The sequence below is a fragment of the Scyliorhinus torazame genome, chromosome 3 (genome assembly GCF_047496885.1).
Source record: "Scyliorhinus torazame isolate Kashiwa2021f chromosome 3, sScyTor2.1, whole genome shotgun sequence".
Classification (NCBI taxonomy): Eukaryota; Metazoa; Chordata; class Chondrichthyes; order Carcharhiniformes; family Scyliorhinidae; genus Scyliorhinus; species Scyliorhinus torazame.
The window spans coordinates 42122550-42147392 of NC_092709.1; the positions used below are offsets into that span (position 1 = coordinate 42122550).

At 49.2% G+C, this 24843-nt stretch overlaps 1 protein-coding gene across 1 annotated transcript in view; it reads left to right on the forward strand.

Annotated features, from left to right (window-relative positions):
* Positions 1-24843, forward strand: part of slc7a11 (solute carrier family 7 member 11) — a 258680-nt gene that overhangs the window by 83030 nt on the left and 150807 nt on the right. Inside the window, exon 3 of the mRNA XM_072495573.1 lies at positions 14621-14736. Within this exon, the coding sequence (XP_072351674.1) occupies positions 14621-14736 (116 nt within the window). The remainder of the gene's footprint in view (positions 1-14620; positions 14737-24843) is intronic.

Here is a 24843-nt window from a genome sequence, read left to right on the forward strand (position 1 = left end):
GTGTATCAGTGATACACGTGGCATTGGCAGAGTGCCTGTGGGATTCTAAGTTGATAACAAGGAAGCCCTTGGGCAATTGAAGAAGTTGCACTCCACTTTGCTAATAACTCAAAAGTTTACTCAAATGTTACACCCCTGTTCAAAATACATCAACTAAAGTTACCAGGTGCTGGCCGGTGCTCAAATTTCCAATAATATTGTTTCAGAGATGGCACCGGAACTGGGAGGATTACAACCTTTGCATCTGGCTGTGATGTGACCAATCATTCAAGTGTTTTCTTATTTAATCAGAAATGGCAGATATTCAGCAGATTGATTTTTCAGTCATTTATTTTCCTTTTGGAGCAAAATCTCGTTTAAGCTCCCAAAGAACATTAATTAATTTAATTAAACTTGCGATAATGTTGCAGAAGAATTTCTTTGTACCGCACCACACTACACCATTGTACAATTAAGTCAGCTACAGGTGAAAGGTAATGCCTACAGGAACTGTGCAAAGTAAGAGTAGTGCATGAGAACACTTTCTTTAAATAGCTTGAAACATACTCAACCTGTGGTCACTAATGTGAGCGCCAAGGCTTAGAAATTAAGTGCACCCAAAAGCAGGCAGCTGGTGGGATAGGGTGCGTTGCCGTCACCCTCTTTTATTCATTTACGGGATCTGGACGGCACTGGATAGGCCAGCATTTGTTGCCCACCCCTACATGCTCTTGAGAAAGTGTTGGTGAGCTGCCTTCTTGAACCACAGCAGTCCCACTGGTGTAGGTGCACCCACAGTGCTGTTAGTGAGGCAGTTCCAGAATTTTGACCCCGCAACAGTGAAGGGACAGTGAAGCATGTGATACACACTATTGTCACTGTTTCTTGGTGTTGGTGGGAGTACATGCTTGTGGATGGGCTGCTTTGCCCTGGATGGTGTCAAGTTTTTCTTAATGTTGTTGGAGCTGTAATCATCAAGGGAACGTTGGGAATATTCCATCACACTCCTGACTTGTGTCTTGTAGATGATGGACAGGCTTTGGGGAATCAGGAGATGTGTGACTCTCTGCAGGATTCCTAGCCTGTTATCTGCTCATCGTATTCATATGGCCAGTCCAGTTGAGTTTTGGGTCAGTGGTAACACCCAGGGTGCTCATAGTGGGGGATTCAGAGAAGGTAGTGTCATGGAATGAAAAGGGGCACTGGTTCATTTCCCTCTTGTTGGAGATGGTCATTGCCTGGCACTTGTGTGGCAAGAGTGCTACTTGCTCCTTGTCAGCTCCAAACCCTGATATTGCTGCATTTGGGCATGGACTGCTTCAGTATCTGAGGAGTCACGAATGGTGCTGAACATTGTGCAATCATTGGCGAATATCCCCACTTCTGACTTTATGATGGAAGGAAAATTATTGATGAAGCAGTGGCAGATGGTTGGGCCTAGGACATTACCCTGAGGAACTCCTGCAGTGATGTCCTGGAACTGACATGATTGACCTCCAACCACCACAACCATCTTCCTTTGTGCCAGGTATGACTCCAACCAGTGGAGAGTTTCCCCTCCCAATTCCAGTATTGTTGGGCTCCTTGATTCCATTTTCAGTCAAATGCTGCCTTGATGTCAAGGGCCATCACTCTCACCTTATCTCTGCCACGCAGCTCTTTTGTCCTTCTTTGAATCAAGGCTGTAATGAGGTCAGGAGCTGAGTGCTTTGGCTGAATCTAAACTAAGTGCCAATGCGCAGCTTGTTGCTGAACAAGTGCCGCTTGATTGTATTGTTGATGACCCTATCACTTTACTGATGATTGAGAGGGGACTGATGGGGCAGTAATTGGCCAGGTTGGATTCGTCATGCTTTTCGTGTACAGGGACATGCCTGGTAAACTTTCCAACATTGCCAGCTGGATGCCAGTGTTTGCAGCTGTTCCCAAGGTGAAATTGGTGCTTGCAACTTGTTTACTGAACTCAGGTATGGAGTCAGCATTACACATTGGCCCCCTGCCTGTTTGACAGGGGGGACGGGGTGGCAGCCTCACCTCTTGAAGAATGTTGTACTTTGGCTGCAATGGTCAGGAAAACTACACAAATGAAACATTGGCTGCAAGTGGCTCTGATGCATCAGTGAAAAGAAAAGAAACATCTACATAGCCCCTTTCACGGCCCCACAATGTTGGAAATCACCTTACAGCCAACGGATTACTTTTGAGGCACAGTCCCAGTTCTGGGGCTGGATTCTTCGCACCCCGACGCTGAAACCGTGGAGAATCCATTTTCCCGCACGGAATCAGGACTGGCGCCGGTTCCCCAATTCTGCGGGCCCCGAAAAGTGGCGTACTCTGGGAGTACACCGCACTGCCTAGGACCTGCCTGGGGCCATTGCCAGAGGCCTGCTCAGCCATTCTCCGCCCCTGACCGGCTGAAGTCCCGATGGTGTGGATCTAATGTGGTCCAGCCGGTCGGATACTCGCGTGGCAGCTGCGAACTCAGTCCGCGGCCGCGCTGGTCGGGGGCGAACCGATCGGAGAGCAGGGGGGTGCCCTATAGGCGGCAGGGAAATGTTTGTGTGGGCGGACAGGGTCTGGTGCACGTCCGAACTGGGGGTTTATTTTTAGGGTCCAGCTCTGCGGTCCACCATGGAGCACGGCGCTGCCGCATGGCAGGCCTCTGACCCGGAACTGCGGGGGCTCGTATCTGCAGCAAAAGCTGCTAGATCGACGCTGGGCCCCCGCTAGCCCCCTGTAGGGCTAGGAATTCGTGGCCCGGGCGTGAAACTCCAAAGTTTTGACATCAGCGTGGGGACATGGTCCCAATAATGGAGAATTCAGCCGCTGATGTAGCAAACATAGCAGTGAATCTGCATGCTCCCAGAAACAGAAATGTGACAACAATCAAATCATCTGTTTTTATGACGTTGATTGAGGGATAACTTTTGGCCACGACATCAGGGATAACTCCTCTGCTCTTTTTCAAAATTGTGTCATGGGACCTTTCACACCAACCAGGGATGGCAGGTGGGCCTCAGTTCAACAATAAATCTGAAGACAGGACTTCCTCTGTATTTCATTGGAGTATCTGCCTTAATGTTTGTGGTCAATCCCTCGAATGGGGCTCAAACTCACGACCTTCTGACTCAGAAGAAAGAGTGCTACCAGATGAGGGACGGTTGACATTAGGGGCCCTGATGGACAGAAGGAATGGGAGGTACAATTCCATCCAGGAAACATCTCCATTGCCAGTGAGGAAAGTTCCCCAAGGTAGTTATTTCCCTGAGCGTAGCTGTAATATAGTCCAATGACCTCACCAGAATCGTCAAGTAAGAATACGGCCTCCTTACTCGACTGTCACAACTGCCAAACTTGCATCGCCAGTTCTCACAATACACCCCTTCCCCATTCCCATTATTCACTTACAACCATCACGTATCATTCCACTTCCTTACTCTCGTTCTCACACAGTTTTGCTTGCTGCTTTCATTGCTGTTGCAACCCTCACTGTGCTGCCGTGCTCAGGGTGGCATGGTAGCGCAGTGGGTAGCTCCCTTGCTTCACAGCGCCAGGGTCCCAGGTTCAATTCCCGGCTTGGGTCACTGGCTGTGCGGAGCCTGCACGTTCTCCCCGTGTCTGCGTGGGTTTCCTCCGCGTGCTCCAGTTTCTTCTCACAAGTCCCGAAAGACGTATTGTTAGGTGAATTAGATATTCTGAATCCTCCCTCTGTGTCCCCGAACAGGCACCGGAATGTGGCGTCTAGGGGCTTTTCACAGATAATTCATTGCAGTGTTAATGTAAGCCTACTTGTGGCAATTTAAAAAAAAGATAATTGGCGAAATTCTCCTACCCGCCCCGCCACATTTCTGCGCCGACCGGCCGGCGGGAGTCTCCGTAACACCGGCCGGTCAATGGGGTTTCCCATTGTGGGGCAGCCCCACGCCGTCGGGAAACCCCCGGGCGCCGGCAAAACGGAGACTCCCGCCGGCGGAGAATGACGCCCAATATTTCACAACTTGCACACTACATACAAACTATTTGACTATGACAGGCACAGCCTCTAAGTTCCTCAAAACAATGTCGGGAACATACTCCTTTTTTACAGTGGAAGGTCACGCCCATCTTGTGACAATTAGATGTGACCGGGGAGGTCAGGTGCACCATCAAATCCTATCCGCTGTGAAACAAAACACATCACAAGCAGGGGGAGAGTCAATCTTGAGGCGAGTGACGGTATTGGAGGGGCTGAGGCGAGGGGCTTCTTTACACTTTCAAGTTTTTAGGTTCCAATTTTCAAAATGTAAAAGGTCCTGCAATCTAGAAGAATTAATTGATTTCACATTGTGGTAGTCGGTATTAGGGGTATTATGGTATCCTGAATAATGCTGTAAGACCATTGGTGTGGGAGGTACCTGAGACTGCTATTTCATTGGTGAAGCCTGCCTGCTGGTTCCGCCCAGCAAGGCGGAGTATAAGAGTCTGTGTCTCCCCAGCAGCTGCATTCTGTACCTGTGCTGCTGGGGGAAACATCTAGTACAATAAAGCCTTCAATTGTCTCCAATCTTGTCTCAGGAGTTATTGATCGAGCATCAATTTATTATACTACATTTTAAAGAATGGAGCTCTGAATCAAACCGGAGTGTCTGCAACTCAGCCCCCACGCAGCAAACTCAGCGGCAACCTTCGAACACTAGCTGGCGTGCTTCAAAGGGTACCTCAAGACGGCCACGACTGAACCCACAGAGGACCAGAAACTGCAAGTTCTCAACTCGAGAGTGAGCCCAGAGATCAACACTTTCATCGAGGATGCGGACGATTTTGAGGCCGCAATGACCCTGCTGAAAGGACACTATATTCGCCCTGCAAACCAGGTCTATACCCGACATCTGCTAGCGGCAAGGCGACAAATTCCCGGGGAATCGCTGGAGGAGTTCTACCGTGCGCTCCTGGTGTTAGGGAGGAACTGTGACTGCCCACAAGTTTCGGCCAGCGACCACACATAACTTTTGATCTGGGATGCATTCGTTGCAGGTATGCTGTCCTCCCAAATCCGCCAGCGATTGCTGGAGAAAGAGACACTAGGCCTCAAGGAGGTACGAGCACTTGCTAGCTCCCTAGATGCATCCGACTCCGATGCATCCCCCATCCGCCCACAAGCTTGTGCTGCGAGACTGCCAGGCAACCCCGGGAGCCCCGCTGCTCCGCAAGCCAAGCACCCCCGGCAGCACTGCCCGGCCCTCTCATCCATCTGCAAAGGGTGCGGCAAAAAGTGCCATTTCGTGGCAGTATGCCAGGCCCGGGCAGTCGCCACGGTCTCCGAGGGCAAACTGGGACCGCCACCACAACTCTCTCCATGAGCCACGTGCGGCCAGTGGTGTCGCCATCTTCCTTGTCCAGGGCCACGTGCGGCCACCGGGCGCTGCCATCTTGTTCCCCAGGGACCACGTGCGACGGATGGGCGCCGCCATATTGTACACCTCCAGCCTTGTGCGACCAGTGGGCGCCGTCATCTTGGCTGGACTCTCAGGACCTCGACTCAGATGACCAAACACCGCCCAAGGAAAACATCCAAATTTTGCCACGACTTGCCTCGGTGACCCTGGACCAGTCTCGGCTCCTAACACTCTCGACTGCAACGACGACCGTGCTCATCAACGGGCATAAAACACCCTGTCTGATCGACTCTGGGAGCACAGAGAGCTTCATACACCCCAATACGGTAAGGCGCTGTTCTCTTCCCATCCACCCAGTCAACCAAAAAATCTCCCTGGCCTCCGGGCCTCACTCGGTAGAGATCAAAGGGTTCTGCATAGCGAACCTCAAGGTCCAGGGAAGGGAGTTTAAAGTTACCGGCTCTACGTCCTTCCTCACCTCTGCACTGCCATGCTCCCAGGGTTAGACTTCCAATGTAACCTCCAGAGCTTAACTTTTAAATTTGGCGGCCCTATACCCCCCCTCACTGTCTGCAGCCTCGCGGCCATCAAAGTCGATCCGCCTTCCCTGTTTGTGAACCTCACCCCGGATTGCAAACCCGTCGCCACCAGGAGCAGACGGTACAGTGCCCAGGACTGGATCTTCATCAGGTCGGAAGTCCAGCGGTTACTGAAGGAAGGTATTATTTAGGAAGCAACAGTCCCTGGAGAGCTCAAGTGGTGGTTGTAAAGACCGGGGAGAAGCATAGGATGGTCATCGATTGTAGTCAGACTATCAACAGGTATACACAGCTTGATGCGCACCCTCTCCCCCGCATATCTGATCTGGTCAATCAGATTGCACAATACAAGGTCTTTTCCACGGTGGATCTAAAATCCGCCTACCACCAGCTCCCCATCCGCTCTAGCGACCGCAAATACACTGCATTCGAAGCAGATGGGCGGCTCTACCATTTCCTAAGGGTTCCCTTCGGTGTCACAAATGGAGTCTCGGTCTTCCAATGGGAAATGGACCGAATGATTGACCGGTACGGTTTGCGGGCCACGTTTCCGTACCTCGATAACGTCACCATCTGTGGCCACGACCAGCAGGACCACGACACCAACCTCCGAAAATTCCTCCATACCGCAAAAATCCTTAATCTAACATATAACAAGGACAAATGTGTGTTCAGCACCGACCGTCTAGCCATCCTCGGCTACGTAGTGCATGATGGAGTTACAGGCCCAGATCTCGAACGCCTGCACCCCCTCATGGAGTTCCCTCTCCCCCATTGCTCCAAGGCTCTGAAACGCTGCCTCGGATTTTTTCGTATTATGCCCAGTGGATCCCCAACTATGCGGACAAGGCCCGCCCACTAATCCAATCCACAGTTTTCCCCCTGTCGGCAGACGCTCGCCAGGCCTTCAGCCGCATCAAAGCGGACATCGCAAAGGCCACGATGCACGCAATTGACAAATTCCTCCCCTTCCAAGTCGAGAGCGACGCATCCAATGTAGTGCTGGCGGCCACTCTCAACCAAGCGGGAAGACCGTGGCCTTCTTCTCACGCACCCTCCATGCTTCAGAAATCCGCCATTCCTCAGTTGTAAAGGAGGCCCGGGCCATAGTCTCGATGGGCCGAATGGCCTACTTCTGCACTGTAAGTTCTATGATAATCTATGATAGTAGAAGCTGTGCGGCACTGGAGGCATTTCCTGGCCGGCAGGAGATTCACTCTCCTCACTGACCAACAGTCGGTTGCTTTCATGTTTGATAATGCACAGCGGGGCAAGATAAAGAATGATAAGATCTTACGGTGGAGGATCGAGCTCCCCACTTACAACTATGAGATCTTGTATCGTCCCGGGAAGCTAAACGAGCCTCCTGATGCCCTATCCCGCAGCACATGCCAACGCACAGGTGGACCGCCTCCAGGTCCTCCACGAGGACCTCTGCCACCCAGGTTCACTCGATTCTTCCATTTCATTAAGACCCGAAACCCGCCCTACTCCATCGAGGAGGTCAGGACAGCCACCAGGAATTGCCAAATCTGCGCGGAGTGCAAGCCGCACTTCTACAGGCCAGAGAAAGCGCACCTGATAAAGGCTTCCCGTCCCTTTGAACGCCTCAGTATGGACTTCAAAGGGCCCCTCCCCTCCCGAATGCAACACGTACTTCCTGAATGTGATTGACGGGTACTCCTAGTTCCCCTGCCCCGACATGACTGCAGCCACCGTCATAAAAGCCCTCCAAAGTATCTTCACGCTGTTTGGTTTCCCCGCCTACATACACAGCGTTAGGGGGTCCTCCTTCATGAGCGACGAACTGCGTCAATTCATGCTCAGCAAGGGCATTGCCTCGTTCCGGTTGCGGTGATGCCGAGCTAGCCGCACGTTTTTTCGGCTCCAGCTCCGACGGACCTTCGGGCTCTTTTAAGAGCCCCAACGGGGAATTTTTCGACTACGCGACCCGGTGTGGGGTGTGTGGGAAGGGAGTCCCCCCCGAACGAAGAAGGAAAAATTCGGCGGCGGCGGCTGCAGCCGGAGGAATCATCGACCAAAAGGTCAGAGGGAGAGAAAAACAAAATGGCGGCGGAGAAAGCGCAGGCGGCATGGGGGCCTGAGCAGGACGAAATCGTGAGACGGCACGTGGAGCTGCTGAAGAGGGAGGTGCTGACCCCGATGCTACAGGCAATTGAGGGGCTCAAGGAGACATTAAAGACCCAGGAGACTGAGCTCCGCGTGGTGGAGCAGAAGGTGACAGATGTTGAGGACGAGATCCTGGGCCTGGCGGTTAAGACTCAGACGCACGAGGCACTTCATAAAAAGTGTGCGGAAAGGATCGAGGCCCTAGAAAACGGAGCGCGAAGGAAGAACCTTAGGATACTAGGTCTCCCTGAGGGTGTGGAAGGAGTGGACTGTGGAGCGTACGCGAGTAAGATGCTGAGCTCACTGATGGGTGCTGAGGCCCCTGCGGGCCCCATGGAGGTGGAGTGGGCAAATCGGATTCCGGCGAGAAGACAAAAAGCGGGAGAACCACCGAGGGCGATAATCGTGCGATTTTACCGCCTTAAGGACAGAGAAGAGGTCCTGAGATGGGCTAAAAAGGAGCGGAGTAGCAGATGGGAGAATGCTGTGGTACGGATATACCAGGATTGGAGTGCGGAGGTGGCGAGAAGGAGGGCGAGCTTCAACCGAGTCAAAGAGGTGTTGCATAAAAGGAAGGTGAAGTTTGGGATGCTGCAGCCGGCAAGACTATGGGTTACGTATCAGGAGAGACACTATTATTTTGAGACGGCGGAGGAAGCATGGTCACTCATCAAAGAAGAGAAATTGGACCGGAACTGAGGGACTGATGCTGCAGGGAATTGTTATTGTTATTGTTTTTGTTAATGTTATGGTGGAAGTTAATTGAAACAGGGAAGGGGGGAGACATTGGGGAAATGTGGGCGCCGGTGAGGGTGGAAAGACGGGACATAGTCGGAGAATGGGGAATGGGAGGGGGAGGGGAAAGGGAGCTGCGCCATAAGAGGCGGGTCAGGTAAAGGGATGTTCCCGCGCCAGAAAGAATAAGGCGGGAAGACAGGCGCAAGGCGGATGGGAGTTCCCCCACACGGGGGGGGGTCGAGGAGTGAGCAGGAGTAGCCGGGGTCAGTTGAAGTCAGCTGACTTACGGAAGTGATATGGGGGGAGCAATCAAGCTAGATAGGGATCTAGCGGGGTTGGGGGGGGAGGGGTGGGGGGGGGGGACAACTGGGTTGCTGCTGCGGATATCCAAAAGGAAATGGCTCAAGAGTGGGTGAGCGGGGATGGTGTGCGACGCTGGGGGAGCGAGCGGGAGCGTGGAGGCGGGACATGGGACTGGCCTAGAGAAGGTAATGGCTAGTCGACACGGGAGGGGGACAGGTAGACCCCTAGTGAGGCTGATCACGTGGAACGTGAGAGGCCTGAACGGACCGATAAAAAGGGCCCGAGCGCTCGCGCATTTGAAAGGACTAAGGGCAGACGTGGCTATGCTCCAAGAAACGCACCTAAAGGTGGCGGACCAAGATAGGCTAAGGAAAGGATGGGTGGGACAGGTGTTCCACTCAGGACTGGACGCAAAGAACAGAGGGGTGGCCATTTTGGTGGGGAAACGGGTAGCATTTGAAGCAAAGAACATCGTAGCAGATAGCGGAGGTAGATATGTAATGGTGAGTGGCAGGCTGGAGGGAATGGAGGTTGTGTTGGTTAATGTGTATGCCCCAAATTGGGACGATGCGGGATTCATGAGACGAATGCTGGGGCGTATTCCGGACCTGGAGGCAGGAAACTTGATTTTAGGAGGGGACTTTAATACAGTGCTGGACCCGGGGCTAGATAGATCCAGCTCAAGGACCGGAAGAAGGCCGGCAGCGGCCAAGGTACTTAAGGGGTTTATAGACCAAATGGGGGGAGTGGATCCATGGCGATTTCTTAGACCTAGGGCTAGGGAGTTTTCCTTCTTCTCCCATGTCCATAAAGTGTACTCCCGGATAGATTTTTTTGTTTTGGGAAGGTTGCTGATCTCTAGGGTGGAAGAAGCTGAGTACTCAGCCATAGCGGTTTCGGATCATGCCCCACATTGGGTGGACCTGGAAGTAGGTGAGGACAGGGAACAGAGAACACTCTGGCGATTAGATGTGGGACTGATGGCGGATGAGGGAGTGTGTGCAAGAGTGCGGGGGTGTATTGAGAGATACCTGGAGGTCAATGACGACGGCGAGGTCCCTGTGGGAGTGGTCTGGGAAGCATTAAAAGCGGTGGTCAGAGGAGAGCTGATCTCAATTGGGGCCCACAAAAGGAAAACAGAGGTCAAGGAAAGGGAAAGATTACTGGGGGAGATTTTAAGGGTGGATAGGGAATTTGCAGAGACCCCGGAGGAGGGGTTGTACAGGGAGAGGAGACGACTCCAGACGGAGTTTGACCTTCTGACCACCAGAAAGGCGGAGGTACTGTGGAGGAAGGCACAGGGGAGGAGGTATGAATATGGGGAAAAGGCTAGTCGCCTGTTGGCGCACCAATTGCGAAAGAGGGCAGCAGCGAGGGAGATAGGAGGAATTAGAGACGAAAGGGGAGACACGGTGCGAAGGGCAGGAAAGATAAATGAGGTGTTCAAGACCTTCTATGAGGAACTGTATAGGTCTCAACCCCCAGAGGGAGAGGAGGGGATGAGGCAGTTCCTGGACCAATTGAGGTTCCCGGAAGTGGAGGAGCAGGAGGTGGCAGGCCTGGGGGTACCGATTGAGGTGGACGAGGTTATTAAGGGACTGGGAAGCATGCAAGCAGGGAAGGCCCCGGGGCCAGACGGGTTCCCGGTGGAATATTACAGAAAATATGTGGACTTGTTGGCCCCGTTAATGGCGAGGACGTTCAATGAGGCCAGGGAAGGGGGGACTCTACCCCCGACGATGTCGGAGGCGACGATATCGCTAATTTTGAAGAGGGACAAAGATCCGTTGCAGTGCGGGTCCTATAGACCTACTTCACTATTGAACGTGGACGCCAAATTGCTGGCAAAGGTACTGGCATCGATGATAGAGGACTGTGTCCTGGGAGTGGTGCACGAAGACCAGACAGGGTTCGTAAAAGGGAGACAACTGAATGTTAACGTGCGACGACTATTAGGGGTGATAATGATGCCCCCAGTGGAGGGGGAGGCAGAGATAGTGGCGGCAATGGACGCAGAGAAGGCATTTGATAGGGTGGAGTGGGAAGTGTTAAGGAGGTTTGGGTTTGGGAACGGGTTTATTAGCTGGGTTAGACTTCTTTATGGGGCACCAACGGCAAGCGTAGTTACAGGTCGACATAGATCGGAGTATTTCCGATTATATCTCCATTGTTGTTTGCGTTGGCAATTGAACCTCTGGCCATGGCGTTGAGAGACTCCAGGAAATGGAGAGGGGTGATTAGAGGGGGAGAAGAACACCGAGTCTCGTTATACGCAGATGACCTATTGTTATACGTGTCGGACCCAGCGGGGGGGATGATAGAGGTTATGAGAATTTTGAGGAGGTTCGGGGAATTCTCGGGGTATAGGCTAAACATGGGGAAGAGTGAATTATTTGTGATACATCCAGGGGACCAGAGTAGAGAGATAGAAGGCTTACCGCTAAGGAAAGTGGAAAGAAACTTCCGATACCTGGGGATTCAGATCGCTAGGAGCTGGGGAACCTTGCACAGACTTAATCTGACACGGCTGGTAGAACAAATGGAGGAGGACTTCAAGAGGTGGGACATGCAGCCTCTGTCGCTGGTGGGCAGGGTGCAGGCAATTAAGATGATGGTCCTCCCGAGGTTCTTATTTGTATTTCAATGTCTCCCTATATTAATCACCAGGACCTTTTTTAATAAAATAGATAGGAGCATCACGAGCTTCGTGTGGGCAGGGAAGGTTCCGAGAGTAAGGAGGGGGTTCCTTCAGCGTAGTAGGGACAGAGGAGGACTGGCACTACCGAACTTGGGTGATTACTATTGGGCCGCCAATGTGGCAATGATACGTAGATGGAAGATGGAGGGTGAGGGAACGGCGTGGAAAAGACTGGAGAGAAAGTCCTGTAAAGGGACGAGTTTAGAGGCGCTGGTGACGGCGCCGCTACCGTTCTCACCTAAAAAGTATACCACGAACCCGGTGGTGGCGGCAACACTGAACATATGGGGACAGTGGAGGCGACAGAGAGGGGTGCGGGGAGCCCTGGTGGGGTCCCCTATCAGGAACAACCATAGGTTCGCCCCAGGAAGAATGGATGGAGGATTTCAGAGCTGGTACCAGTCGGGAATTAGGAAGGTGGGAGATTTATTTATAGATAGGACTTTTGCGAGCTTGGGAGCATTGGAGGAAAAGTATAAGTTGCCCCGGGGAAATTTTTTGAGATATATGCAGGTGAGGGCGTTTACTAGACAAGAGGTGAGGGAATTTCCGTTGCTCCCGACACAGGGGATACAGGACAGGGTGCTTTCAGGGGTGTGGGTCGGAGAGGGCAAGGTGTCAGAGATTTACAAAGAGATGAGGGAAGAGGGGGAGGAGTCGGTGGGTGAACTAAAGGGAAAGTGGGAAGGAGAATTAGGGGAGGAGATAGAGGAGGGTATGTGGGCGGATGCCCTAAGCAGGGTAAATTCCTCTTCCTCATGCGCCAGGCTTAGCCTGATTCAATTTAAGGTGCTACATAGAGCACACATAACGGGGGCAAGATTGAGCAGGTTCTTTGAAGTGGAGGACAAATGTGGGAGGTGTGGCGGGAGCCCGGCAAACCACGCACATATGTTTTGGGCGTGCCCGGCACTGGAAGGGTATTGGAAGGGAGTGACGGGAGTGATTTCGCAAGTGGTGAAGGCCCGGGTCAAACCAGGCTGGGGGTTAGCTCTATTTGGAGTTGCGGAAGAGCCGTGAGTGCAGGAGGCGAAAGAGGCCGATGTCGTGGCCTTTGCGTCCCTAGTAGCCCGGCGCAGGATCCTACTCATGTGGAAGGAGGCGAAACCCCCCGGACTGCAGGCCTGGGTAAATGATATGGCGGGGTTTATTAAACTGGAGCAGATAAAGTTTGCCCTGAGAGGATCGGCTCAAGGGTTCACCAGGCGGTGGCAGCCATTTCTCGACTACCTAGGGGAATGTTAGAGGGGAGATAGATGACCAGCAGCAGCAGCCCAGGGGGAAGAGGGGGGAGGGGGGGGGGGTTAGTTTAGTTTAGGTCAATGGATAATGGGGTTTTGTTACCTGTGTATTGTTAAAAATTTCTGCTTTGTTCTTGTTTTGTTTGCTTTGTAAGAGGGAAAAATGTTGTTTAGAAAAAATTTTCAATAAAATATATTTTTTAAAAAAGCAAGGGCATTGCCTCGAGCAGGACGACCTGTTACAACCCCCGGGGAAACGGGCAGGTGGAGGGGGAGAATGGAACGGTCTGGAAGACCGTCCTACTGGCCCTACGGTCCAGGAATTTCCCAGTCTCCCGCTGGCAGGAGGTCCTCCCGGATGCTCTCCACTCCATTCGATCCCTGCTCTGTACCACGACCAACCAAACCCCTCACGAATGTCTCCTTGTCTTCCCGAGGATGTCCTCCTCTGGGACCTCGCTCGCAACCTGGCTGGCAGCTCCTGGACCCATCCTGCTCTGCAAACACGTGCGGGCGCACAAGTCGCACCCATTGGTCGAGAGGGTCCACCTCCTGTACGCTAACCCTCAATACACCTACGTGGCGTACCCCGACAGCTGACAGGATACGGTCTTCCTACGGGACCTGGCACCCGCTGGATCCCCACCCACACCTCCACTACCGACCCCATCCTCCCTCCCACCGGCGCACCCCACAGCCGCCCCCTTCCAGGTGGATCAGTCCTTCCACTGGTCCCATTTAGGCGTGATGAAGCTGCTGAAGAAGCTGAAGCCACACACCCGGAGCCATGGATGCCCGAGCCGGCGCCTGCATCACCGCCGAAGCTACGACAATCGCAGAGGACGACCAGGGCCCCCGATCGACTAATTGATTCATTCTGACTGTAAATAATTACTGTAAATAGTTGCGACATGTAACGAGGCAAAACACTGTACTAATGTATACCGGGTACCACCATAACCTCAACGTTTACCACTGTATAACGCGAGACCACCACCCCCGCCGGACTCTTTTTTTAACAGGGTGTGAATGTGGTAGTTGGTATTAGGAGTATTACGATATCTAGGTTGAGGCTGTAAGATCATTGGTGTGGGAGGTACCTGAGACAGGAAGATTATTGGTGAAGCCTGCCTGCTGGTTCCGCCCAGTAAGGCGGAGTATAAGAGCCTATGTCTCCCCAGCAGCTGCATTCTGTACCTGTGCTGCTGGGGGAAACATCTAGTACAATAAAGCCTTCAATTGTCTCCAATCTCTCTCAGGAGTTATTGATCGAGCATCACACATGTTTGGAGAATATAAGGGGTAAAAAAATCTTTAGCGAGCCTTTCCTCAGGAGATTGGATAGATTGGATAGACTGCACGATAATATGAATTGTACAGTCTGTATTAAAGAGGCCAAGTGGTCTTTTCTTGTTCCCTGCCTTCCTATGCTCTGATTTCATAATTCCTGCCCTATGTGCTACCTTGAAATTGATAAAGCACTTTGTTTGCGATCGTCGTCCTGTTCAGAGCTACTCTGGGAAAAGTCTATGGAATAAAAGGGTCCTTTGGTGTTTTCATGGTTACAGGTCGTCTGAGGACATAGCAGCTAACACCATTCCATTTCTCTTTGTACAGCCCTGCAGCTACTGCTGTGATATCCTTGGCTTTTGGCCAATATATACTGGAGCCAATTTTCATGCCATGTGGAGTCCCAGAACTTGCTATCAAGATGGTCACCACCATTGGAATCAGTAAGTTTTCTTCCATTGTGTTCAGTCAAGCGAGGTCAATTACATCATTTTAATATATCCATAAACGTGAATTTTTATTGCATTCTACTGTGGATTAAAATAGCATGGAAAATAGTTGCGCTGTGCCTGAAACAATAATACATTTGAACTGTCTGATTTTCAACTCCATAATCCCTGATCTATGATACTAACTGGACAGTTCGAGGTAGATAGATTGGTTCAGAAACATTGGGCTGAATTTTCATCCTAAGGCAGAAGTGGGTATAGAGCATGTGTGCTGGCAGGTTTCTCGCTACCTGCTGGCATGCCTGTCTGCTGTCATTTTCCTGCCTCCTGCCTATTTGTAGAGAAGTGGCTACCGGGAGGAGTGGGTGGGGGTGTAAAAGGTCAACAGCAATGGGCGAATTTTTGTTCCTTTCCCAATGGTTATCCAATTCGGCCAATTAAATATCGATTGTTTCATGTGTCTTTGTACTTTTTGTGTTTGCTATTCTGTTTTTTTCCCCTGATTTCCCATTATTGGCATTATTGATTGGTAAAATGTGTTACGCTTGGAGGAAGTGGAGGGGCAAGAAGAGGATGCCAGGTAGCTAAGTCTGTCCAGAAGGTGCTCTGAGCTCTCCCACCAACACCCACATCTCTGCACCTACAAGGGTACTAGACTTCACGTTGGCAGATGTTGTGCTAATGCAGGGTAAGAACAAATGGAAAAGGAGCAGGAGTAGGCCATTTGACCCCTGGACCCTACTCCACAATTTAATAATATCATGCTTAATCTTCAAATCTACTTTTGTGCTTGATCCCCAGAATCCTTGTTTCTCTTAGAGTCTAAACATTTTATCGACCTCAGCCTTTCATGCTGGGTAGAGAATTCCAAATATTCACAATCCATTTTATGAAGGATTTCTCTTCATTACTGTCCTAAATAGGTGACCCTTTTATCCTGAGGCTACGCACCCTAGTTCTAGACACTCCCAACTCATATCAGGAATAGGCCATTTGACCCCTCAAGCCTGTTCCGCTACTCAATAAGATCATGTCTGATCTGATTGCTACCCCAAATCCACATTCTGCCTATCCCCCCCCCCGCCCATAGCCTTTGACTCCCAGGAGAAACAGCCTCTCATTGTCAACAGTGCCAAGCTCTCACAGAATCTTCTGCGTTTTTTTGCGATATATATAAATATAATTATTTTCCCAAGATTAACTGCTTCGGCAGACCCTTGTCACCGCCAGGTAATCAGGAGGCAGTATTATCTCCCTGGCCACACTCGCTGAGATGTCACCTAGAGGTAACTGTGGGAACCTGACTTTGCATGGTCAGGGTCAACCAAGGGAGCAACTGCTGAACAGTAACACCTGCTGCATCGGAGGCCTGTGGCTGCTACACAGCGAAGGGATGTCACACAGAGAGTAATGGTCAGCTGCGGCCTGCAGCTTGGTTGCGCTGCCTTGCTGGCATGCTGCACACTCATGGAATGGTGCAGAGGGAAACATCACATACAGCACCACCTCAATGTCGACAGTCATCATGGAGTAGGTCAAGTGCTGAGCTACACTCACTTGTCTGCAGGCTCACGCTAGCCCTTGGGGGAACCTTTCCCTTTCCATTTCAGTTTTCATTCCTCGCCACTCCTTAATTACCTGTATTTCCAGCCTTGGTAAACACTACCGAAGGCCTCACCCGATGCTTCCCCACCCCCTTGTGGTAAACCCCTTTAATTAAGCTCATCCCTTTAAATTTCACTCATATACAATGTTCCTCTTGCACCAGACCGATGTGAGTTGACATCTGGCTGTGTGGATAATTACTCATCTGAGGTTACAACAAGAAAATTAAGTGTTACTTGCACTTAAAATTTAATTGGGTCTCATAGCAGCGCAAAGAAAATGAGGACCGACGTAAGATGAAGATCGGCCCTCCTCTGATGTAATACGGGGATAACTTGTGCCTTCTTCATTAGACTGTTTTCACATCTAAACCCTTCCGGTGAGGAAAACAGATCATCACAACAGTTCCAAAAACACAGGGCATTTAGAATCAAAACTTAACATTTAACCAAAGCCTGCCTGGGTCATGCTCCTGGAGATGGTGCTCATTGGATATCACCAGGGATACATCCTCCCTCTGACTGATGAATGTGCTTTTTGCATTCAAATGAAAGTCAAAATGTGTGGGTAATTCCAAACTCTTTCACTGCTCCTTGGGAGGTTTTCCATCATCGCCTACATTATTAGCAGCGAGAAACGTGATTTTACCTGTTAACCAGCACAAGTGAAAAATCTGGTAGTTTATTTACGCCAAAAGGAAGATTTGGAGGAAAAAGAAAAGACTTGCATTTTTATTGTGCCTCTTGACCTCAAAACCTCTCAAAGCAAATCACAGCCAATGAAGTCTAGTTGATGTTGCAATGTAAGAACTGTAGAATCTAATTACAACAACCAGCAATCAGAATCACAGAATCTTTACAGTGCAAACAGAGGCTACTCAACTCATCAAGTCTGTACTAGTTCACTGAACGAGCATTCCTCCTCGTGACACTCCCCTGCCTTAGCCTCGTAACCTTGCACATTTTTTCTTTTCTGATAGCAATCCAATTCCCTTTTGAATGCCTCAATTTAACCTGTCTCCATCACCTTCTCAGGAAGTTCTTTCCAGGCTCCAACCACCCGTCAAGGTGAAAACATATTTCCTTAAATCACCCCTACTCCTTTTGTCCATTTTTTTGAATCTGTGTCCTCTAGTTCTTGATGCTCTCTCTCGTGGAAACAGTTTCTCACTATTTACCATATCCATACCCCTCAGAACCTTGAATATCTCCTCTCAGCATTCACTTCTCCAAAGAAAACGGACCAAACCTCGCCACTCTATCCTCATAGTTACAACAGTTCTTTATCTTTGGAATTGTTCTTGCGAATCTCCTCTGTACTTTCTCCAAGCCTTCACATCCTTCCTCAAGTATGGGACAGTACTCCAAATGAGGCCGAACCAATATCTTATACAAGTTCAACATGACCTCCTTATTCTTGTACTCAGTGCCTCTATTAATAAAGCCTAAGATATATGCTTTATTAACTGCTCTCAACATGCTCTGCCACCTTCAACGACTTATGTACATACACAGTGAGGTCCTTTTGTTCCTGCACCTCCTTTAGAGTTTCTCCCTTTATTGTATACGGTCTCTCCATATTCTTCCTGCCAAAATCAATCACTTCACACTTCTCTGCGTTGACCCTCATCTGCCATTTGTCTGCCCAACCCACCAACATGTCCATGTACTTTTGAAGTTCCAGACTATTCTTGTCACAGTTGACAATGTTTGCAGTCTTTTTATCATCTGCATATTTTGAAATCATGCCCTGCAGATCTCAGTCTAGGTCATTGTTATATATCAGGAAGAGTAAGGGGCCCAACACTGACCCCTGAGGAGCTTCACTACAAACCGTCCTTCAAACTGAGAGATGCCAATTTTCACTGCTCTCTGTTTCCTGTCACTCTCTGCCAGTTTCTTATCCAAGTGCCTACTTTCCCTTTGATTTCATGAGTTAGAGTTTTCCTCACAAGTCTGTTGTGTGATGATGATTGAAAGATAACAGGATCAGGACAATCTCCCCTACTTTTATTTGAATACAGTTGCAGGATCCTTTACCTGAGCAACGGGCAGGGACAGTTTAATGTCTCATCTAAAAGATGGTACCTCTGACAATGCAGTACTCCCTTAGTCTTGCAAAGAAATGCCATCCCAGATTATATACTCCTGGAGCATGGCCTGAAACATGTGTGCTCCCAGTGAGCCATACAGGTGAGTACTGTACATCATAATGCAGGTATTCTCAAATGCATTTAAGGCAGCAATCCTATGTAAGGCTCCAGGTGAACTTCACTGTCATGCTTTATGATGCCAAATGAACCACAGGATTATGCCTCAGACTTGTAACATTTACACTCATCTCCTTGTCTTTAAGTATTGCAGTCAACATAGCTCTCTGCGCAGCTAGGCAATGAACGTGCTGTAGCAAACATAACATGCTGTAGGGAATAAGGTGAGAGATTTGGAAAACAATATCTGATAACCTTGCAATAGGCATAGGTATAGAAATTGGTTAACTTGACATGATTCACGTGCTGGGGGAGAAAGTTGTTAAGAGGTGAAGGATGTGTGGTGGAGATGCCAGAACTAAATCTGATAAGTTCCTCGTGGAAGAAGGATGTCAGGAAGGGAGCAAGTCTTGGTTGGCGGCAGAAGACAGTGTAAACTTTCCTTGATAACAGCACTGAAGATGCACCTGCGCCGGATAGACCGCAAAGGGTCAGGAAGATGGCTCACCATCACCATTAGTGATGGGCAGTGACCCTCAGACCCCATGAAAGAATTTTTAAAATACATAGAGCCAGGAGGATCATACAGGAAAATAGCTTTTTTTTAAACTTGATTTTTTTCTTTGGTGGCAGTCGCCAGCAGTCTCATTTAGGACTTCTGACATCACTGTTGTAGGCCCCAAAAAATTGAGCGGAACATGCCTGGCATATGGTGCAGTCATTCACCATCAAGTTTCATTGAAGGGTCTGAAACAGGAGTGAGGTCTATCATTTGCAGAGCTAATGGGCCTTATGGTCTTTTTGGGAGGTCACCCTGAGTACCTCCAAGGTACCTTTTCCAATTTAACATGTGACTATCTTCTGGGAAGACTGACCATGCACATTGCACTTTTCACAATGGCCATTAAGTGCATGGGGAAAACAGGTGCTGTGCTTCCAATGTTTAATAACTACTTTACTTCTAATAAAGGCAGATGCCAAATGGAGTTTCTTTTTCAGCTGTGTGGTTCCCGAAAATATAGATGTGCAACTTGCATGTTCTTGTCTTATTTTAATCTGGTACTTTGGGATTCCAACATAAGGTGCACATTATGATATTGCCCCTCTGGCATGGATTCTCCACCTCTGTGCAAATCACCTCAGCCCTGGTCAGTTGCCCATGGGCTGCAAAAGATCCTGCAGAACCTGGCACGTTCCCCCACTGACAGAGTTTTGAGCTGTAGTAGACTGTTTTGCTCACTCATGATTTAGAGGCAGGGTTGATGAGGCTATATGAATGCACATGATATCCACCTGAAAATCTACTCCAAACATCTCATGGTCAGTCATATTTAATTCAGTATTTAAACTTAGTGTACTATTAAGTGACACTAATTCACAAATAATTCTAATTTGAATTCAGTTTCTGGAATATAATAAATACCCTCCCCTCTGTACACCTCATCCTCTCCTGGTAATAGGGATCAGGCTCAGGCAAGCACATGGTGCGAAATTTGGCAAATTTCCCAGAATGCAAACTAAATCTCTCAATGGGCCTTTTGGTCATATTTTTCATTTGCACAGGGAAATGCTTCAGGTACAGCCGATAAGTGTGGAAATTAGTCTTAACGTGTGCTTTTTTTTTCTCATGAAAGAAAGATTTTTCACTTTCAAAAGTAAATATTTGTGTAGAAGTGTATTTGACAATGTATTTGCTTAATTTCTCTGATTTTTAAAATATATTTGTAGTGTCTGCACATTTCAACAGTGAATTTGCCTTAGAAAAGATGCGAGAGGACCAGAATTAACACCCAAGACAGCTAACCCAGTCGGGATTTTCAGTCATTTTAACAATTCAACTGGTACATGCAAAAATCTAGGCTTTTTATGTATCAACTTACCTGAAACAATGAGCTAGGTTTTCATCCTAGAGGCGGGTAGCAGGAGTTGGGTCATTTCCTGACCCAGCCCGGACCATCTACCTCGGGAGAAAGTGGTAGCAAAGACGGAATGTTTGTTGCGGTGGTGGAGTGAAGGATGCTAAATTAATCAGGCCTCGCCTCTCCAGAAAGAGATCAGATAGCCACAGGGGCTCCCAAGAGCCGAGGCAGGCTATTTAAAAGGCCCCTCTCAATCCTCTGAACTATGTCCCAGCTATAATAATGATGAAAAAACAAAAAACACTCTAGCCCTCACCCCTCACACTCCTTGATGCCCCTCCATACTCACAATGCCCTATCCATGCCAACTCATGCCACCTCAGCCAAGAGGCTTGACTGTGTGCTCAAACATCCATTTGAAACAGCTAAACCCCAGGAAAAAACATTGCTTGACAGCTCTTGGTCTCTGAATCTATTCTATTAACTCCACAATCCACAGCATCCCTACAGTGCAGAAGGAGGTTGTTTGGCCCATTGAGTCTGCACCAACCCTCTGAAAGAACATTCTACCTTTGCCCACTACCCCGCCCTAACCCCGTAAACCTGCGCATTGATCATGGCCAATCCACCTAACCTACACACCTTTAGATTGTGGGAGAAGACCGGAGCACCCAGAGGAAACCCATGCAGACACGGGGAGAATGTGCAAACTCCACACAGAGAGTCACCCAAGATGAGAATCGAATCCAGGTTTCTGGCACTATGAGGTAACGACTGATGCAACCACTGTGGCACAAAATAGAGAGGTTTTAAGTGCTTGTAATTTCAACTTTGTTATGCTACAGAGTCTGTAAGATTGACACTTATCGGGCTGTGGTGACATGATTTTTTTAAAGAAAGTAGAAAGTCATGAATGAAAGACTGCTTAAAGCTTTTTCACACATCTATAGGTACAATAGGATCCATTGGTTCTATAGTGGCTGAATAAGCATGGACGTACCATAGCTGGGGAGCATAGCTTGGCATGGAGGTATGAGGGGCCATGTGGGGTGGGTGTGCATAGCTTGGCATGGACAATGTGGGGCCTTTGGGACTGCGTTGAGGGGCATAGCTTGGCCAGGGGAGCGTATGGGTAAGACCTTTTGAACTTACCTTTCAAAATGTTCTCTCATCTAGATTATGGTTCATGCCAGCTCTTTGAAGGATTATGTGCTCACTGTTAATGTGCCCAAGTATAAGTTTGTTCTTTGTAATGTCTCATTATCTTTCTTCTACTTTAATAAATACTTGTATTGTTGTTTAATGAAAGAGAGGTTTGAGCTCTCACTGACTCAGCAGACATTTCTTACTAATATCCAAAAACCAATACACCAGGCTAAACCAGTGTTAATGTCAGCAGAGTTTCATAACAAGAGCCACAGAGCTCTTGATGTGAAGAATTTGGGGTCGACATTTATCTATGCCAGGGACATGGGTAGTGTAAAACAAGCCTCCGATTTATATGAGCCAATTTTCCATGACTGTGCTGGACCAGTTTCAGTCTATTTTCCTTTAGCGTTGATGACTTGGGTCTGGAATCAATAAGACCCAAACAGCTTTGCCTGCTTTGTCCCAATTTCCTGCTGTAACTTTGTTTGGAGATTAATGGAACGCCCAGAGAAATGGCATGAATAGATGTAAATAATTAATTGTACAGATGTTTACAGCAGAAATAATAGTCCCTTTTGTCCAGCAGGTCCACACCAGTCTCCTCCAATTCCTGTTCCATCTAATCTCATTAATGTATCCTGCTATTTTTTCCTTTCTCCTGTGTTCATTCAGCTCCTCCTTAAACACATCTATACTCATTGCCTCAACTACAATTGTGGCAGTGAGATCCACATTATAAACATACTCTGGGTAAGCAAGTTTCTTCTGTATTCTTTGTTGAATTTATTAGTTATTACCACATATTTTTGGCCCCTAGATCTGGTCGTCTGCACAAATAAAAACAAATTATTTCCATCTTCCCCTTTGAATCTTCCATGATCTTAAAAACCCCTTGATCTGGAGAAAAGAACCCCTGCTGATACTATCTGTCCTGTTAGGTATAATTGCTCTGTTCTGGTATCATTCTAGTAAATTGTTTTTGCGCTTTTTACACTGCCTCTGTTTCCTCTTTATGGCAGGGATACTAAAATGCTCCAAGCATTTATACCATTTATCCTGGGATTCAGCAGACTTCCTGTTGAAGTTCTGATAGGAGATTGGGCAATCCTCATGAAAGTTCACAACCAATGTCTTTCAATGTATTTTCTGTCCATTTTATTGTACTCCCTTCCAAGTAACTTCGTTTTTACACCAGAACAAATTTCTAACCTGCTGGTCCCATTCTTTAGCCTGACACTAAAAAGTGCTTGAACCACTCTCCTATTTCCAACACTTAATGGTGTGGAAAAATACTTTGGCCGGGGGCGGGGGTGATGGGTTTGCGTAGCACCGCTTCCAATGCAATCTACATTGATTTCCAAGGGAAAGGCAGAACCATGGGTCCCTAAATTCATGACACAAGCATCATCCTTTTTGGTATCAATGAAGAGTACCACGTGAGCTATGCAGGTAGTGATCTGTGACACTGCCCGCACCAAGGAAATCCACAAAGGTCTGCCGAGCGCATCATATGAACAGATTCCTCTCCCTTTTTAGTCCTGCAAACCCTACAAGTAAATTTACCCATTTGGACTTAGCTGGAACCTGACTCATTCTCCTCTTCCCACTGTTTTATACTGGTGAAACAGATAGAGCAGTTTCTCCACTCAGTTTACTAATTAATAGTAATCATGGGCGAAATTCTCCATAATTGGTGCGATGTCCGCCGACCAGCGCCAAAAACGGCGCAAATCAGTCCGGCATCGCGCCGCCCCAAAGATGCGGAATCCTCCGCATCTTGAGCGGCCAAGCCCTAACGTTGAGGGGCTAGGCCCGCGCCGGACTGATTTCCGCCCCGCCAGCTGGCGGGAAAGGCCTTTGGTGCCCCGCCTGCTGGCACGGAAATGGCATTGCCGGGCGGGGCATGCACGGGAGCATCAGCGGCCGCTCATTGCATCCCCGCGCATGCGCAGTGGCCCGCCCGCGGATCGGTGGGCCCCGATCGCGGGCCAGGCCACCGTGGGGGCACCCCCCGGGGCCAGATCGCCCCGCACCCCCCCCCCCCCCCCAGGACCCTGGAGCCCGCCCGTGCTGCCTTGTCCCGCTGGTAAGAGAGGTGGTTTAATCTACGCCGGCGGGACAGGCATTCTAGCAGCGGGACTTCGGCCCATTCGGGCCGGAGAATCACCGGGGGGGGGGGGCCTGCCAACCGGCACGGTGCGATTCCCGCCCCCGCCAAATCTCCGGTGCCGGAGAATTCGGCAACCGGCGGGGGCGGGATTCACACCAGCCCCCGGCGATTCTCCGACCCGGCGGTGAGTCAGAGAATCTCGCCCCATGTTTGGGCATTTGGTGGCATTATTGTTATACTACCAGACTAGTAATCCAAAGGCCTGGTCTGATCCACAAATGAGGAAATCTATTGTCCTTACCCAATCTAACCTCTATCTGACTTTAGATTTGCAGCAATCTTATTGACCCTTAGCTGCCCTCTGAAATGGACAAACAAGGCACTCACGAGCAATTCGGGGGACAATAGATACTGACCTTGCCAGTGACACACATCTTCTGAGAATGAAAGAGAAAAAGGTACACTGGGATCTTTGGGTGTTGGTGCGACCACATCTGGAGTATGGTGTCCAATTTTGGTCTCCTACTTTGAGGAAGGATGTGGTGGCATTGGATGCAGTTCAGAGGAGGTTCGGCAGATTGATTCCGAGGATGAAAGCGTTGACGTATGCGGAGAGATTAACCAGTTTGATTTTATACTTACTGGAGTTGAGAAGGATGAGAGGGGATTTGATCAAGGTATATAAAATACTAAAAGGGATTGATAAAATAAAGGTAGACCAAATGTTCCCCCTGTGGGGCAATCTGGGGCTGGTTTAGCACGCAGCTAAATCGCTGGCTTTGAAAGCAGACCAAGGCATGCCAGCAGCATGGTTCAATTCCCGTACCAGCCTCCTCGAACAGGCGCCGGGATGTGGCGACTAGGAGCTTTCCACAGTAACTTCATTGAAGCCTACTTGTGACAATAAGCGATTTTCATTTCATTTCATTTCATCTAGAACGAGAGGTCACAGGATTAGGTTGAGAGGCGGTAGATTTAGAACTGAGATGAGGAAGAGGGTGGTGAATTTGTGGAACCCGCTGCCCCATAGTGCAGTGGAATCTGAGTCACTAATTCGTTTCAAGAAGGAGATGCATATATTTCTGATAAAAAATGGATTAAAGGAAACAGGTAGGGTGGTGGATTTGAGACCAGGAAGAGATCAGCCATGATCTGATTGAATGGTGGAG